The sequence below is a fragment of the Hypomesus transpacificus genome, chromosome 3 (genome assembly GCF_021917145.1).
Source record: "Hypomesus transpacificus isolate Combined female chromosome 3, fHypTra1, whole genome shotgun sequence".
Lineage (NCBI taxonomy): Eukaryota > Metazoa > Chordata > Actinopteri > Osmeriformes > Osmeridae > Hypomesus > Hypomesus transpacificus.
Window position 1 is genome coordinate 11,144,287 of NC_061062.1, and position 18,312 is coordinate 11,162,598.

Genomic DNA, 18,312 nt, shown 5'->3' on the forward strand with positions numbered 1-18,312 from the left:
TTGAAATCTGCAATTATATGCGCACACAGCAAAATCCCTTGAAGTTCAAATTCATTCACGAGAAACAAAGAGATAAGCACACATGAAAGCTCTCAATCCAAAATGTTGAGCCTCTGTCATTCTAAAGACGAGTGTTCCTTCTGTCTCAGGTGAGATATCGTCTCTCATCCAGCAAAAAGGAACCTCCTGTCATGAGCCCATTTCAGTTTTTGCCCGACAGAGGAACTGCATCCAGTGTATTGCGCTGAGCACATCATAGATAACGCAGTTCATCATTGCCTCAGCAAATTCATTGCCTCGTGAGTATTCAATCCGCAGCGTACGTTATGAGCTAACACGATCACAAAACTACTCAAAAGGCCTACATGCTGGCCGCACAGAATGAATTTCCTCAGTCCACCCACCCTCACCACCCCTCCCCACCCCCGGCTCCTTCTCTCTAGCACACAAGTTATGTCAGATTCCCACAGCTTCATCTCCCTCTCCCCCTTGTCCAGCTATTGATGCTTGGCCCCCAGCCAACAGACAGCTGCAGTTGATCGGTGCTGCCGGTCTGATCCAACATGTTAGCAGCTAACCCTCCTCCACCGAGAGGGAGATGGCGGGGGCTCTGATTGGCCCAGATCCCTCCTCTAGCGCACCGCAGGCCAACAGAGATCTGTCTTTACTGAGATCCAGACAGCTGCTGCCAGGTCTGTGTACCAACACGCTGATCAGCGCAACAGGACAACGCCGGAGGCTACGGCAGCATCAGGCTGATATACACACACACACACAGTCAGGCAGTCTAGCACACACAGAGAGATGTACACACACACGAAAACACACACACACACAAATCTGCATTTAACATGTCTAGTAACACTCCAGTTGTTACTAGTTACTGTAACTTTGGACTGGTATGTTGCCAGTCATGGCCCATACTGTACCAACTCTACAACACCGCACTTACAGAGAACAGTCACGTCCGTGGTGCAGATAGACGGTACATGACTGTGGTCTTACATCATCATGGCAGTAGGTTCACTGTGAAACCCTCTGGATTTAAACCTCTGGCTGCAAGAAAGGACCCTCTGCAAGTGAATGGGTGCTGATTAAGCACATGTTGCTTCAAATATTTCCAATCATAAATATGCTACTGTCATCGAGATATCGTTTCACTGTATTTAAGCAATTAAGCTATTGCCCTGTAATATTTTTCTTTTTTTCACTCTCCCTGGTATCTGAGATGTGGAGGTCGCTTTGCAATGTGGCGAGTAGATACTGACTGTTCCTTGAATCCGAACACTGAAATTATGTAGAATTGCAAATCTGATTTTTGTTCTTCTACTGTACTGTCTCTATGTATTATACTCTGCGTTGCTTATAACTGTGGAGAGGGTGGCAGGTGACAACATCTCAAACAGACAGAGAGAGATGGTCCGCTAAATCTTCACTACCATCCCTTCAATATCTTTCTCCATCTTGCTACCGATCCAATTAAATGTGTTTTTAGCCATACCAAAGCAGTGACCCGAGCTGCAATGTTTTGTGTAAAAACAGCAAGGCAAGGCTGTTCTGGGCCACTTGGCTTGCCTCTTCCCATTGGACGTCACACCAATTTAAGAGCACCGACCATCGCTGATAACCCCTCCAGGGGTTAAGGACACAATTCCCCCGTGTTTTATTTCCTGATGAAAGGCCACTATTCCAGGGAGCCTGTGTTTAACCTTTGGGAGATGGATGATCAAGCTGGTCCATCGATTTGTTTTCCTGTGAGAGCCTAGGCCTTTTCTTTATCCATTTGGAAGGGGCTCTTTGTTTGTTGAAGATAGTCTCAGTGGTTTTTCTTGTTGTATGTTCTCGGTTGTCTGATCTTCTGAGACTGACACCTATGTCATGTATCAGTGAGGTGTCACATCCTTGGTGTCATTTTCGACCCTCGTCCTTTGCACTCTTGCTGGGTCTCGTGAGGTCTTAGAGACTGCACTGTGTACTGTACCATGTACGTTCAGATGTCAAAGGTGTTCCAGTCATCCACAGTTGAATGGTTGCTAGGCTGTGGTGTAAATCAGTTCATAGCTTCATCATCCTTCACTGGAATGATCTTTTTGTGGTGACTCACACACAGAGCAACACATTCACATCAAGGCTTTGTTTTGTTATGTTCTCTTCCAACAAGAGGTAGCTATTGCCAATTCTGAAGGTCGTTTGCTATGGCTCCCCAGTCTTCTCCCTGCTGTGTTATCTTTTAACTTTGTTTTCAAGTCCCGTCACCGGCTAAAGGAACGGGGGTATGGTGCTGTCAGAGTTACTCTGAGCAGATATAACGCTATTTAAATGCTAATGTGATAAGAAGAGCAAAACGACCTTTGGTCATACCCTGTGCACAGCAGAGCACTGGCTTGATGAAGATCTGCCTAATAAATGAGCTGGCTTCGCATAACTCCCGTCCCTTCACCATGTCAGGTGTCCAGGCTACTGCTCTAGTAGGCTCATTGACATTTTTGGGGCTGTGGCCCACTGCCAAGGGTTAAGCCACACATGATTGGCCACGTGTGCCAGGTGTTAAGCCAGACATGATTGGTTGAAAGCTCAATGTTTGTGTCAGAGTAGGTTGGGGAGACTGACTCTTGAGCGAGTCATTGAGTTACCATTGTGTCAGTAGGAGACATTCTGATGTCAGGTGGAGTATTGGCATGATTCATGCAAAACAGGTCACAATGAGTTCATGTGTGGTGGTTTCATCCTGCACCAAGTGCTGCACAACCAAAGTAGGTACCACAAGTCTTACTGTAATGTGTTAGGTTCAAAATGTGAAGGCACTGCTGTTTCATCATTATATGTAAGCCATACTAACTCAGAAATTAGCTTCATTAAAACACCAGAGTAACAGACTTTAACACCTCCAGACCCCTCACTGTTGTCTAACCATTTGCCTGGATCCTTCAGTAATTGGATGAGTTGCCGTGGCACCACTATCTATGCAAAAACAACAAGTCTACTCTGTGCTGTTGCCATAGTTGTCACAGATGGGCCCTCGTTGTCTCTCTTTGTTTGGAGAGCACTTTCTGGAAGGATGCTTTCTTGCTGCCGCCACAGTCTCACATAAATATTCAATGCATGTTGGAGGAAGCAGTTTCTCAATCCTCTATTTCAACCCCAACACCCTCCCCCCCGCCATTTTCTACAGGAACAGAATTTTTAGTTGAGGTATATGAGAGGGAGAGAGAGAGAGAGAGAGAGAGAGAGAGAGAGAGGGAGGGAAGGAGGGAGGGAGGGAGGGAGGGAGGGAGAGAGAGAGGGAGAGAGGGAGGGGAGAGAGAGAGAGAGAGAGAGAGAGAGAGAGAGAGAGAGAGAGAGAGAGAGAGAGAGAGAGAGGAAAGGGAAAACATGAGAGACAGGTGGGGAATTGTCTGTGTGTGCTGTGAATAATCCAGGGAAATGCCACGGTCCTGCCTCCAGATCATTTATTAAAGTCAGCTCTATGAGATTCTTCGAGGTGCACACATCAGAGAATGGCTGCATGGAACGACTATGGCATAACTTCAGGCAGCAGCCTATCATTTCAAACCCACAGTGCACAGTCATCCTCTGTAGCTGAAAATTGAGTGACGCCACAGAGAAAAACAAAGCCTTTAGCGCCTCGCCTTCTTGATATTTAATGTTTTCTTTTGACATTGTGTCTTAGAATGACAGGTTTGAGCTTCATTAGGGGAATATTCCCCTGTTTTCCATTTAACGCTTCTAAAACTAGATCAATTTTACAACTGGCAGCTAACTAGACAGCCTCTCCCAAGGCTCCTGTCCTTGTCCCACATGAGGAATGAAACATTTAGACTGATGGATATCAACAGCTGATGTACTATAACTGAACAGGGTCTGCCAGACTTCAAGCTTCAGGGGTCAATAGAAAAGGCTGGTTATACTGTAAATCTACATTCTCTACACCTAGTATCACATGGAACTTTATTCTTTTATTGTGTTGCCAGATTATGACTAGAGGAGTGTGTTTCAACAAGGGACATAGACTGGCACCTTCCTTACACTCACTGGCAACAGACAAAACAAAAATGTTGTCGATCAAACTTTTTCTGGACAAAGGTACACTGTTGCTAAATACCTGCTCCGTTTCCCTGTACAGACCCAATGTGACCGGCCCCACACACATCCAGCACAATTAGAAAAACCTCCAATATTTGTGGGAGTCCTTCTCCCATTCCAACAGTCTTGTGAAAACTCTCATTCTCTTTATAGAGTTTGAGTAAAAGAGCAGGGATTTATGATTCGTGTTGTTGGGTGTGTGTATGTTTTCCAGCGACTGTTGCCCTGCAAAAGGCAAGGTGTTGATTCTATAGATGCATGAAATAGGACCTCTGTAGTCTTGTGCTTTATAACAGCAATATTTTCCTTATCTGCAGAGAAGGTTAAAAGTCTGTTGGTTTCAACCTTGTATTGAGGGGCACACAATAATATCAGAAATAGTTCAATATAGTCGTATAGTCTTAATGTGCCTAATGGACCTGTGTGTCTTTTTTAAGAGTAGCTAGTTAAGAAGACAGTTAAGTAGAGGCCAGTTTAATAAAGGCTAGTTCAGAGACTATGGTTAAGTAAAGGTTAGCTAAGTAAGTGAGACAGACAAACCAGCAAAGTCTCACTGGCCCAATGACACAATCACTCCTATCTATTCTGGCTGTCTGGGCCAAGCATATCTTTACTTTTAGTAGTTGCAGAAACATGTTCATATTAGTTTGCCCTTGGTCCTTAGACTTGATTCAATGGGAGGGCATAGCAATTAAAGTAGAGAGAATGTGTGGTACGCTAGCTAGATAAAGCCTAGCTGTCCTCTGATGAAGTTAAATACAACAGGGGAGAGTTCTGACGCCTGCCCTTGATGATAGATCACAGAACATTGGCATTATAATCTGCTGCTGTGGCCGGTGTCGTGTGTGTGTGTGTGTGTGTGTTTGAGTGTCAGCTTACGTGTGTTTGAATGTGTGTGTGTGGGGGGGTGCGTGTGTGTTTAGCAGAATACCTCCCATTCCCAAGGACACGCCCGTCCAGCAATCCACCTCCAAGCGCTCTGCTCAGGGCTTTGACGGATGACATGGCCGCTCCAGAATGATAGGCTATTATTTTACTTTGCATTGGATAAATGGCAATGCAGGCTGCTACCTGTCGCCTCGCCTTGTCTCTTCCTCTGGCTCTGCCCGGAAAACACAGACAGATATGCAGAGGAGGGATGAATGATCGTGTCTGTGTGCTTGTGCGGCATCTTATTTTCTGCTTCATGTTTAGTTACTTTTTGGGGGTTTAACTACTCGTTTGGGTGGCTGACAAATGTGTACAGAAACTCTTCTGTCGGAGGAATGATTGCTGAGTTTAGTCAAGGCACCATATGAGGTGATCCAAATGAGGATAACATTAGCACAATGAGTTGTTGATGTGAATGATGTGTGTGTCCCCTTTCTCTCTCTCTCTCTCTCTCTCTCTCTCTCTCTCTCTCTCTCTCTCTCTCTCTCTCTCTCTCTCTCTCTCTCTCTCTCTCTCTCTCTCTCTCTTGCTCTTTCTCTCTTTTTCTCTCTCTCACCCCTTCTATCTGTCTCTCTCTCTCAATCTCTCCATCCCTCTCTGCACCTCCCTCTCTTGCTCTCCTTCTAATTCACTCACTCTCTCCTTCTCCCTCCCTCTGTCCCTTCTCTCTCTCTCTTCCACAGACCAGCAGTATTCATGGTCGCCTTCGCAGCACTTCGATGAGGACAGCTACTCCCCTCCTCCCCCCCCACCCAGGAACATGAAGGGCCTTTCCGGCGGCCGGCCAGGCCACCTCCAGCTCCAGCTCTCCTCCTCCGGACACCACACCTGCGGCCTACAGGCTGACTGCGACCCCTCCCTGGATCACCTCCACCACGGCCCTGTGTCGGCAGGCCCCGAGTCCCGGTCCCCATCTTACCTCCTCAGCCCCACCGAGAGCTGCCCCCTGGAGCACCATCGCTGCTCGCCGCGGAGCTCCATCCACTCAGAGTGCATGGTGATCCCCATGGCCATGTCGGCTACCGACCACTCTGTCTCCAGCAGCACCTTCCCCAGGATGCACTACGGCAACAGCTCGCGGGAAAGTGGTGGCGGCGGCAGCAGGGAATCGCGGGAGCGGGACGACGGCGGCTCGTCGTCTCACGGTGGTGGTGGTGGAGGCGGCGGCGGGGGCGGCGGCGGGGGCGGGGGTAGCGGCAAGATGAACCGCATCCCCGCCAATCTGCTGGACCAGTTTGAGAAGCAGATGCCCCTGCACCGGGACGGCTTCCACACTCTGCAGTACCAGAAGACCTCCACCACCACCACCGCAGAGCAGCGCAACGAGAGCCCCGGACGCATCCGCCACCTGGTCCACTCTGTCCAGAAGCTGTTCACCAAGTCCCACTCCTTAGAAGGTTCCTCCAAGATGAACGGCACCAAAGGAGACTCTCACCGAGAAGGCTCCCACCATCACCATCACCATCACCACGGGCACAGCCACCACAAACACTCCAAACGTAGCAAGAGCAAAGACCGTAAGTCGGAGGGCGGCAGCGCCAAGCATCGCTCGGGTGGCTGGTGGAGCTCTGACGACAACCTGGACAGCGACAGCACGTACCGCACGCCCAGCGTCATGTCCCGACACCCGGCGGACCACATGAGCCACTGCTATCCCGACTCGGTGCACTCTGGCCACATGGGGGAGCTGTCTCTCAAGACGTCGAAGAGCAACAACGACGTCAAGTGTTCGGCGTGCGAGAGCATGGCCATGGCACCCGAGGGGAAGTTCATGAAGAGGAGTTCGTGGTCCACGCTGACGGTGAGCCAGGCCAAGGAAGCGTACCGCAAGTCGTCGCTCAACCTCGAGAAACCCATGACCCCCACCGACCTCAAACCCAGCCTCAGACCCTGCCACTTCCTACAGGTCAGTCAATCAGAGCCCTGTCTCTCATGGAAATACACACATCCAGCTTTGTTAGGGCCACTTTATAGTCATTTTAAACAGAAAGTTGGTTAGTCATTTGTTGGGCATTTATTGGAGGACCTAAAGTTTAATTTTAAGATATGCATTTTTGTGCTTGGTGCCAGAGATTCTTTAAAAAAGAATGTTCTGCATGTCAGCTGGACATCCTATTTCTTACTGCTCACTTTGTCCGATCCATGCAGCTGTGTGCACCTGTCCTAGCCCCCACAGGTGGTTAGTAGTGGATAGAACAGGACGCAGTGGGAAGAAATCAATTACTGTATCAATGACTGGCACAGGAAACCAGGCAGCATGTGGTATGGGGAGAGAAAAGACACGAGGAAAGATCAATGCAGATTTGAGCCTGCTGTTCTGGAGGGTCTCACTGGGGTGTCACTTTCTTTTGTGTGCTCGACAGTTGAATCAAGGGTACTTACTGCTTACTTATTTACTTATTTACCTACTGCTTCACCCCTTGGCCAATGATTGTTTTTTTGGGGTGCATTGTAGGAAGGCTCAGTTTAAAGTGGCACTGCACTAATGCTAAGTCATGGATATTGGTAATAGTCATGAAGATAACGAACATAATTCTTCAATCTGCACCATAATATATTGTACATCGAAGTATGGTCAACATGATGTTAATATTGAGGAACCAACTGCCTGGACCCAGAATGAAGTGAGCTGTTTTATCCACTGAACCAGAGTCCCAAGAGGCTGTGAATGGGTTGTATCTATTAAATGTCGGAAGTTAATAGACAGGAAGTATATTACTCCCAGACACACCAAATGTCTTTATTGCATCTAAACCCTATCAAGGGTACACCAGCTGGATCCTACCTTTACCATTAAAAGGGGCTGAAAATGAGGCCCCAAATAAACAACAAGGCCTCCTTTAATCTTCTCATCGGTAAGTGCACTAAAGCTCTTGCGCCAAGGCATTGATGACATCTGACTTTAATGTGCCTCGCTTTGGTCATTTAGTGTCCGCTGTCGTCTGCACAGCGACACAAACAGGCGCTTCTAAAAATAGATCTGCCCGCTTTCTGCCGCAGGGCTATTTTTAGCCGTTCGTTATCAATCCGATCGGCGGACGGTGACACATCGTCCCTCACAGGGGTGTGACGTGCCCTCTCCATGAGACTGAGGTACCCCAGAGAGCCTCAGTAGACAGACACACACACATATAAACAAATACACCAATACACACACACTCCACACTCACAGAGGGGAGATAAAAGATGGCCATGTTGGCCCTGATGCTGTTCATCAACAGAGGCAGTCAGGCAGGTAGATTGAGTTGTTAGTGATGAACATTAGTCCAACAATAGGTCACATTGGAAAGCTTTCACTTCCTGTTGTTGTTCAGTGTGGTTGCAGCATCTCTGGCTAATACAGAGGACGAGGGCTTCAGAGGGGGGGGGGGGGGGGGGTGTTGGAGGGGGGGATGAAGAGGATGTTTGTGCTCACTCCAGATGGGTTGATGATGGGAGTCACCTTGCAGGTGTCCTTGCTTTCGACAACTGGGTGATTTGGTCCTGTGAATCTGTGAAAAAGCAGCGACAGTTTGGTGGGATTGAAGTGTGCTCTCACGTGTTTATGAATGTGTGCATGTGTGTGTTTGTGTGTGGGGGGGTTAATCGGTGACTAGGGCAAAAGACAGTGATGGAGTAATGTTGGCTTGTCTTCTAACATGAGAAATGTTGGGAATCATATGTGCCGTGGGCCATTGCTCTCTGTCTGTGGCAGACGGATTGCACAAATTAGTCCCAATTAACCTGTCACATACACGCACACACCTTTTTGAAGTTCTCGTTAGCCCCGTTTGGGTGATGACAGCAGGCTTGATGTAGTGACAGTGACAGAAGAATACAGGGTTTAACACGATCAGCTCAACACATTTGTGTCACTTTTCCTCGGTTTCTCTACATCTTTTTTCTATCGCTTTCAATCCACCATATCTCTCTCTCACTTACTCTTTTTCCTACACTTTTTCCTATAATTTTTTATCTCTCACTCACCCCCCCCCCCCATCATTGCTTTAACAGGTCCTATACTAACAGTGATACACCTCTCTCATTACTTCTGCCCAATCTCACTCTGTGCAGTCACAACAAGACACAATAACACTGGTTTACCGGTCTCATTCGGCCTCCATTAATTCAGCTTTCCCCCTGATGAACACAACTCTCTCAGTTCTTCCCCAAAAGACAACAAAGTGAGGATTAGGCTTTGATAGTTTTGCTGATAGGGTGCTGCGGCAGGATTTAATAAGCCAATTAATGGCCGTGCGGACTCTGTGGACGCTGTTCTGGGGGGGAGGCCCATATGATTAAAGACCAAGGGTAGTGCGGTGCTGCAGAGGCAGGGATGTTTGTGTCTCCAAGGCTGGACCGCAAGATGACCCAAAGGGGTCTCTTACTCTGGTTATGGAGAACTGGCATGCTGAATAAGACTGGGTTTCATTCAATGCAAACAATTGAATGTGAAAGCTGGAATGGAACAGAAATCTACATTTTTGATCACTGGGACTTTTCTACATGACTGGGATCTTTATAGCCGTGAACTAGATGTGAAGTCAGAGTTCTGTATTTTGGATGGCCTCCAAAACCAACGGGTTCTCCAACAGTCATCCTACAAGGAGTGGGTTACAGTAAATAAGAGAATAAGTGCAGGTGTTCCGTTCATGAGGCTCTCCTATGGCACATCCTAGACATGCAGAAGATGTGTGCTCTACACCGTCCTATACTGTACATGCCATCCACATCTCCATCTGTCATCCTTCAGGGCACAAGCCTCTGTCAGGGGAAAGGACAGGGTGACACAGGGTGAACACAGCCTGGGACTTCACAGATTCACACGGCCTTGAAGAGGCCTTTAATATCTCCAGCACAGGGATTAGGAAGCAGTGGGAGTACTGTAGTGAGCTAGTGGGACATGTAACACCACTGACAGTTCAGATGTGGCTATGAGACGTACTTGCTGTTGTTCGTCTTCCTCCCCCCAGCCCTGCTCCCTGCTGTATATTTGCTGTCAACGGGTGAGAATTGCTGTTGTGGAGCGGTGCTTCAGGAGAGACAGAAAGGATCCATTCTGTGCTCGTGATGCTCCAAGGTGCTGGAAGAGAGTCTCAAACCATCATCGCCCTGACAACAGAGCCTGGCAACCTAGCGACAGGAGAGAACAACTCACCCTGTGAGGAAACCAGGCAGAAAGAGAGAGGGAGAGAGATCTAGGAAGAGAGGGGTAGAGAGTGGAAGATGAAGAAGACGAGCGAATGGAAGGATTGAGGAGGAAATTGCGAGGAGGGGTAAAATGCGATGAGCAGTATGCAGCTCGAGCGTAGAAGAACAAGAACCAAATTAAGGGGGAGGAAACAGAGGGACAGCGTGAATGAAACAGAAAATGAGTCAGCGAATGAGAAAATAACAACTGCTCTCTGAAACACAAATAGACAGACAGTAACACAGAATATTTTCATAATTCTTGGGAATGAAATTGTAGGTGGGAGCGGGGGGTCAGGATCATCAATGGTTGAGTTGTTAAAGCAGGGCAATCCTGCTGTCCTTTGCTGGCTGAGTCCCTATTTAAGGACACTGACTTTTGTTCTCTGGCTGGAGAGAGGATCTGAGGATGGAGGGGAGCTGCAGAGTCAATCAATGAAAAGCACCCCGGGGGGCAACTGTAGAGACATCCAGGCCCTGGGGATCCCCACTGGGGCCAAGGATCAAGGCTGGGAATGAGCATACAGGGGAATAGGACCTGCAGAGCCTTAGACCGTAGCTACTGGAAAAATGCCACCAATGTAACCATTTGAGTACTTGAAAACAATTTTAAAAACTTGGAACCAAAGCTCTAGATAATATTGTGTTATATAAGAAATCTTGTATTATCGGGGCATAGGAGATCGTTATTGTTTTGAAGCTGCACATGGTTCTGAATAGGTCTTTTCTGCTTTATATAGAACATTTAAAGAAGCTAGGCTTGGCGTGACCAGGAGACGTTTGGACAATAAGGATAAATAGTGTAGGTTTTAATGATGCAGATCGCCTTGTTCTGTCCCTGGGTTGATTTGGCCGGGGAGCCGACATGCACACACACACACAAACACGCATGCACGCGCACACACACAGACAAGCATCCACACACACACAGACACTGCTGCCTGACCTGTGTTCTACCTTTCCAAGGGAGATGGGACATCCTCTATGTAGTATATCAGCAAAACCAAATTAAAAATATCTCACCACAGCTTGCACCTGTCCTTGGGTGTTTTGTTCATTAATTAGACATCTAAAAATATCAAATCCCTCCAAGACTTAATTAACCCATCGACTTCATTTAGAAGGCAGTGTATATGTCTGTGTGGTGTGTCTGTGTGTTCTGTGTAACTATGTTTGTGTGTATTGACTTTACAAAAGTGGTTGCATGTGTGTGTTTGTGTGTGCGTGTGTATGTGTGTGTGTGTATGAAGTGTACATACCTTATGCCTTTCTAAGTATCTCTTCCAAAGATATTTCTGCTCTTTTCAAAGCTGTGTTTAAATCCACACCTGTGCTCACATCTTTGAAATAAATTGTTTCAGACACATCGGGTTTCCATCATCCAACACAGTACCAATTCATCAGTGTCAGAGCCCCATTGGCTTGTCATTTGTACCCAACCACTGATCATGCTGTTAGTAAGAGATATGCTTTTTGATCCATAGCTCTCAGTGGTACACAAAGGATTGCTTCAATTGAAAGTCTAATTGATCAATTATTAAAGCCATTTGACCTGACTGGAGTTAATGTAACAATCACAGATGTGTGTGTGTGTGTCTGTGTGTGTGTGTGTGTCTGTGTGGTGGAATTTACGTCAAAGCTGAACAGCTCATGTTTACTAAGATATGACAGTAATGGGGGGATAATTAGGAGGTTGAGACACAATATTAGTTTGTTTCAAGAAAATGCAACTGCATATACTAATCTGATGTCATTTTGCACACATAGCATGTGTGCATGCAATGCTATTTAGTTGAAGTTTACATGATGGAAAGACAGTAAGCTTTAACTTAATATTATATTTGTATACTTTATTTATTGTAGTGGATTCAGTACATACTATGATAAATAACAAATTATGATACTATGTCCATCTTTATGACTGACATGTTTCCATACACAAGTAGAAGTAATGGATGCCCCAGCCAATCAAATAATAACAGACATGACCATGTCATTACCCTGCCTTCTCTCCCAATCACCTCTCTCAGGTATTTTGTCATAATGTGATTGGTCAAACAATAGCTGGGCCTAAGACATGTCATATCTTTCCTCAAGCATCCCAGTGGTCTGACTCAGCCATTTTACAAACCACATCAGTGACGGGGGAAACCTACAGTAACAGTTGGTGTATTACCTTCGACCAGCGACCTTCGACACCGACGTAGGGTTTGATGATCACTGACGATGTCATGCTTTATGAGGAGTGCACGGCCCAAGTCGTAAAGGCAGCCATGTTCTCTCACATTTCCTCTGTTTGGCTGACTAACCCATACAAATGCTGAGTGACTTAGGAAAATGAATTGGAAATGAAATGACAGATTTGACGGTTCAAAAGGAAAACGCCTGACAAGCATGTACCCTCAGTGATGCATTGTTTTCTCTGATGGCTTGTATTCTATATACCCTGACTCAGTTTCAGCAGTTGTGTTGGTAATTGAACTCTGTTGTACTTTTTTAACTAAAGAGAGAGAGAGAGAGAGAGGGAGAGAGAGAGAGAGAGAGAGAGAGAGAGAGAGAGAGAGAGAGAGAGAGAGAGAGAGAGAGGAGAAAGAAGAAGGAGATATAGTCAACGTGTGTGTTTAATGGTCTTGTGATATTGAAACAAGCTTCACAAGCTCAAACTGTCCTCATCAGTTCATTGAACCAGAGCAGTTGCTCTACAGCTTTAATGGACTCCGCAACTTCTATACGGCCAGTGGAATCACATAATAACCTCAAAGCTTCAGTTTGCCAAGAGGTTACAGAACATGCATTTTCACACACTGGTAATCCAGGCCATTCTAGCTAACTGCACCTGATCAGTATGGATGTTTGGTTTATGGTCTTTGACAGCTTGGTGGTCAGTAAACGTTGTGACAGTACAGTCAGCCTACCCCGGTGTGGGGCTGTGGTTTGTTTACCACCAGCCACTGAGGCAAGAGATCCGAGTCTCGGCTTTTGTACCCTCCTGATGCACTGTCATTTTATGCAAACACTCTGATATTGCACTGCCAATGCAGACACTGGTGTCTCATTGAATAGTGAGCAGAGTAGATTTGCGACTGAGGAGAAGGAATGTTTCATGGGTTAGGATGATGCCTGTGCAGGAACCCTCAATTGCTTTCATCAAATATTTGTACAACATGTATTTCTTTTTTATGGCTGCATTTACAGTACAACCAATACCTAGATAAATCGTTTTTACTTAGACTGGGGAGGAAATTGCTTCACATTCTATTTAACACTCTCTGATCTCATGTACTATTTTCATTTGACCAATAAACATGATAAATAATAAATGTGTAAATATTTTACACTCGCTACTACTACGTAATCATATAAAATATACTCCCTATAAACTGTAACCCAAACCAATATGTTCTTCACACTCACTGCAGAACTTTTCCTAAACTATAGGAGGTGAGGGACATGTAAGGCCGGAAAGCAAACCGCAAACTGTCAAGAACTGTTAGGCCGCCCTGAATTGTTTCCACTATAAACTAAATAATGTACTGAGACTTGTTTACAGTTTATTTTGTGTGTGTCCACTTTAGGTGCCCCAGGATGAGTGGGCGGGCTACCCTGGGGGGGGCAAGGATGACGAGATCCCCTGTCGGAGGATGCGAAGCAGCAGCTACGTCAAAGCCATGGGCGACGAGGAGAGCGGAGAGTCTGACTCCAGTCCCAAGACCTCCCCACAGAAGAGTATCCGGCCGGATGCCCTGGTCAAGGCTATTGCCCAGCGACCAAGAGAAATGTTAGACTCCCAGAGGTAACATTTTATAACAATAACTTTTTTATGTAAATATCACCTTTCTCACACACAGGGATACTAAAGAAAAAATCATAATGAATTGTAAATATAAAATACAAACCGACATATAGAAATAACCAGACATTCACTTTGCCAATGTGCAAGGGCAAAGATGCTCTAAATATCTAGATGGTTTCTGTTCAATGCATCGTTTGAATAACCTTGCAACAGCAGTCTTGAATAGTCCAAATGTGACCCTCTGCCTAAACTGGTGAGTTTAAATAGGTGGGCTTCAACTACAGCATGCCCAGTAGACAATGGCAACATAAGCTCAAATGATCATTTCTTATGCCATAAATAGGTCTGCACTAAATAGATTTGAATGTATTCAGACTTGTTATAGTCTCTTTCCACCGATGCAAGGATCTAGATGCTCGATAAAATAAACTTTTTATCAGCAGAAATCATCATAGGAGGATTACATGGGACATAAAGCAGATGCAGAGAGGGAAAATGAAATGATAGAGATAATTGAAGGTTAGGATGGTAATAGCATGACGTTAGAACAAATCAGACTTAGATGGAATTATATCACAACATACGTTCGATGATGGGATGAAGCAATTGAACCTACAACATTGACGGTGGAACATATTAAGGACTGGTGATTTAATAACAAAGTTGTTTTCCTATTTACAATCGCTGTCTGAGTCACATCTTTGTTTTGAATTATCATGGTTAGGAGCTAAAGGGTTGCCATCCAGCTTTCTGTATGCAGATATCAGTATGAGAAAATTAATGGAAGGGGGATAGAATGGCACCCTATCCACCTAAGTTACTCATTCATTATTGCAGCCCTGTACAAATTCCCCAATGGCCCTCACTCTTTCCCTTTACCATCGTAGGTTTTACTAATTGTCTATTTGTGACTCGTTCTATGGCTCCATGTGTTCATGTCAATGTTTCTCTCATTGTCTTGTCACCTCAGATCCCCCACCCCTGCAACACTAATCATTCATATTCTCATCAATTTATGTGACAAGCTATTAACAGCTTTACATTGGCATGACGGTGTTGTCATTAAAAACGTAACTCAGAGGTGGACCTCGGTGAGAACGCCGTTGCCCCCGGTTACTGTCAGTCTAAATGGTTTGAATATTTTCTTTTGAGACTGAAAGGAAAGTCCTCATTGTGTCAGGGAATATGTGAATATGCTGCTCTCCACAGTCGCTGCTTTATTCTCATCTATATAAAGTTTTTAATTTAAGTATTATGTCAGACATAAAAACATTATATGGTGTTTGGCAGATCCGTCTTGTCCGGTGTAATTTTGAAAGGAGCACTCTTGCGATAAAGCACCATTTCTTTCATTACTCCTCAAAGGGACCTGTTCTTTGTTCACTCTGGAATATGAAAACAGTAATTACTCTGGAGCCTATTTTATTAATGTGGTATTGTAAGAAAAAACGTATTCTCAGACCAGTACTTTCAGGACGTAATCTATTTTTCCTGTCTTCCTTTGCTGCTGTGTCAGCCATTCTAGTGCATTGACTGACCTAGGCTGTAGGCTCAGAGTAGACCTAGGCTGTAGGCTCAGAGTAGACCTAGGCTGTAGGCTCAGAGTAGACCTAGGCTGTAGGCTCAGAGTAGACCTAGGCTGTAGGCTCAGAGTAGACCTAGGCTGTAGGCTCAGAGTAGACCTAGGCTGTAGGCTCAGAGTAGACCTAGGCTGTAGGCTCAGAGTAGACCTAGGCTGTAGGCTCAGAGTAGACCTAGGCTGTAGGCTCAGAGTAGACCTAGGCTGTAGGCTCAGAGTAGACCTAGGCTGTAGGCTCAGAGTAGAGGCCTTCATCAGCTGTGGTCTGCTTTTGGCAGGCTCATAATAGACCAGGTAGAAAAGCATTATGTATACACATTCTTGCACACACCACAACATCAAGACGAAATAGTTCTACCAACAGTACTTATGAAATACCTACAGTACTTATAAAATACCTACAGTACTTATCAAATGTAACTTTTGATGTAGAGAGTGAGCAGGACACCTATCAAAGTATTAACTGTAGTGGTAAAACTGATTGAGTCTCCTTTTCTTTTGTTCTAACCTCCAAGGAGTCTCCCACTTTCGAATCACTTCGCTTGGAGATCGGGTACAACTGTTATCATAAATGAAAACGATAATCCGAAACATAAATCCACGTGGTCAGGCCTTGTGTGCCTGCACACTATCGACATGGTCGAAAAACTGTGTCTGCCGCACCTGTTCAATCCCTCTGGCCTGTGTCATTGCACCACCTTTTATAGGCAATTGTCCTGTTTCCCCTATAGAGGGACACACTCTTTGCAAAGTTAATGTCACTGAAAACAAAATAGAAGATAGATGATATTGCTCAGCATAAGGATCCAGGATTCCAGCATAAGCTGGAATAATTATTTATTTAACGAATGGTTCAGACATTAACTGTTTTTTTAAACAGTATGTGTTCATTCAACAGTGTTGTTGTTTCAGCCATAGAGATAGTCTGTGTTGCATCCATACAGTGTACAGATCCAGCCCAGTCTTAACTGTGGTGTTCTTTACAAGTATGGAGACCCCTTCCCCTGCTGGTTGAGTCATGATAGCCCTCCTCCCTGTGTCTCATCATGTGTTCCTACCTCCTCCCTCTCTGTATGGAACACAGAGCTCCACTCATTGTCATTCCGGACAGGATGTGAAACGACCGATCTTTCACTGCAAGGCCTTTTCATGGAAACAGTACTATAGTACCAGAGTGGGCGACACGAACAGAATGCTGTAGTACTCATCACATCAGCTTAGCTGGCCCCGATGACTCCCTCTCACATCCTCACATTTACAACTGGCGGTTATTCTTGGATACTGTTAACATTCTCTTTTTGTTCCTCTTTTTTCTGCAAATGACAGTGTGGTGTTGATTAGCTGATTACATTTTCACACTATTGTCTGGAGCACTATGTTCTACACTAAAGAATTGTTAAAAATACTTTGATTAATTCATAGGATTATTGCAGGTTATAAGGGCAGAGTAAAGTGTGAATGTATCTTGTGAGTGCACTTCATTTAGACAGAACCATTTGATTAGCCCAATGAGCACTCAATTGTAACCTTGTGATTTCTTCTGCCACAACTGTCTGGAGTGTAGAGGACAGAATTCCAAACCTTGTCAGAGTCATAAAAAATGATTCCATGCAGATGCAGCGATTGTGGGAGTCAGAAGTCCACTCTACACAATGTATCTGGGAGCAGTTAGGCTGATATCCTGCTGTCCATACTGAATGGCTCATATTGACTTTTGGTGTGGCCTGCCTGGGAGTCTATTGACACTAACAGCCATCGATGACAGGGCTGGGCCTGACAGTACCTGTTTCAGTCCAGGCTGAGGTTGCTTGCACTGGAACATTTTAATTCACACCTCCTTTCTTAAGGTTTCAAAGAATTGGCTCTCCCTTTGCGTTTGTACATTGTCCTCTTGCAGTCCCCTTGGAAACATCCCAGTGTATTCTTACTGTTCTTTTAACACTGTTTAAAGTGATATTTTTAAATGTACTTACAGCCTAGCAGTACATCGGGTGCGTCCCGTACATCGTGCTGTTTTGTATGAAAACAATTGAAACAGGATCATTTTTATAAAAATATTGCTACATACTTTTTCGGCCAATTCATTGTCTCAATCTCCTATCTGTCATTGGTTTAGAGCTCACATTACAGAGATGATTCCTCAGTCCACTTCTGTATGGGTCTTCTTGCACGAGTGGCGCTACTGCTGAGAAGCACCCAACACGAGAACTCTCTCATCACACCCTGGCTCACAGTGCTCAATGGGATGGAATTGGATTGGATTTGAGGGAGGTGGTGGTGGAGGGGGGGCAGGTTGGATGTTACCCCTGTACTTGTAGTAATGTGATATCCCCCCGGGGGCCATGGAACAGTGGCGGCGTGTCAATCTGACAGCAGTGGTTCCTGAAGATGATGGTGTGACCGTGAGAACATCCCTTCCCACTTCTATCAGCCCTCTCTCCAGCTCGCTCGCTGACAGGGCCTGGCGCTCCCTTCTTCACGCCAATAAAGAAGGTATCAGTGTCCCATGTCTTCCCATGGCCCTTTGCCCCCCTTTCGCAAACACAACCCACTCACAAAGAGGGCTCAAAGTTAATGATCATTTTAATTAATAATTATTGGGATCTGTAATGTCCGACGCACTTTAAAGTCCCCGGAGTCCTTCCTAAGCTCTCGGGCGAACACTGAGATAAATTGAATTGTATTGAATTTTTCTGCATACAAAGGGACCTGCCGAACTTGTTCAGTGGATGTAGTAATGATGATAAGAAGTGGCAAC

At 45.5% G+C, this 18,312-nt stretch overlaps 1 protein-coding gene across 1 annotated transcript in view; it reads left to right on the plus strand.

Moving 5' to 3' along the window:
- The first annotated feature begins 5,758 nt into the window (after nucleotides 1-5,758).
- dlgap2a (discs, large (Drosophila) homolog-associated protein 2a) overlaps nucleotides 5,759-18,312 on the plus strand; it is a 36,534-nt gene continuing 23,980 nt past the window's right edge. The window contains exons 1-2 of the mRNA XM_047016276.1: nucleotides 5,759-6,919; nucleotides 13,758-13,975. Of these exons, the coding sequence (XP_046872232.1) occupies nucleotides 5,774-6,919; nucleotides 13,758-13,975 (1,364 nt within the window). The 5' untranslated portion in view covers nucleotides 5,759-5,773. The remainder of the gene's footprint in view (nucleotides 6,920-13,757; nucleotides 13,976-18,312) is intronic.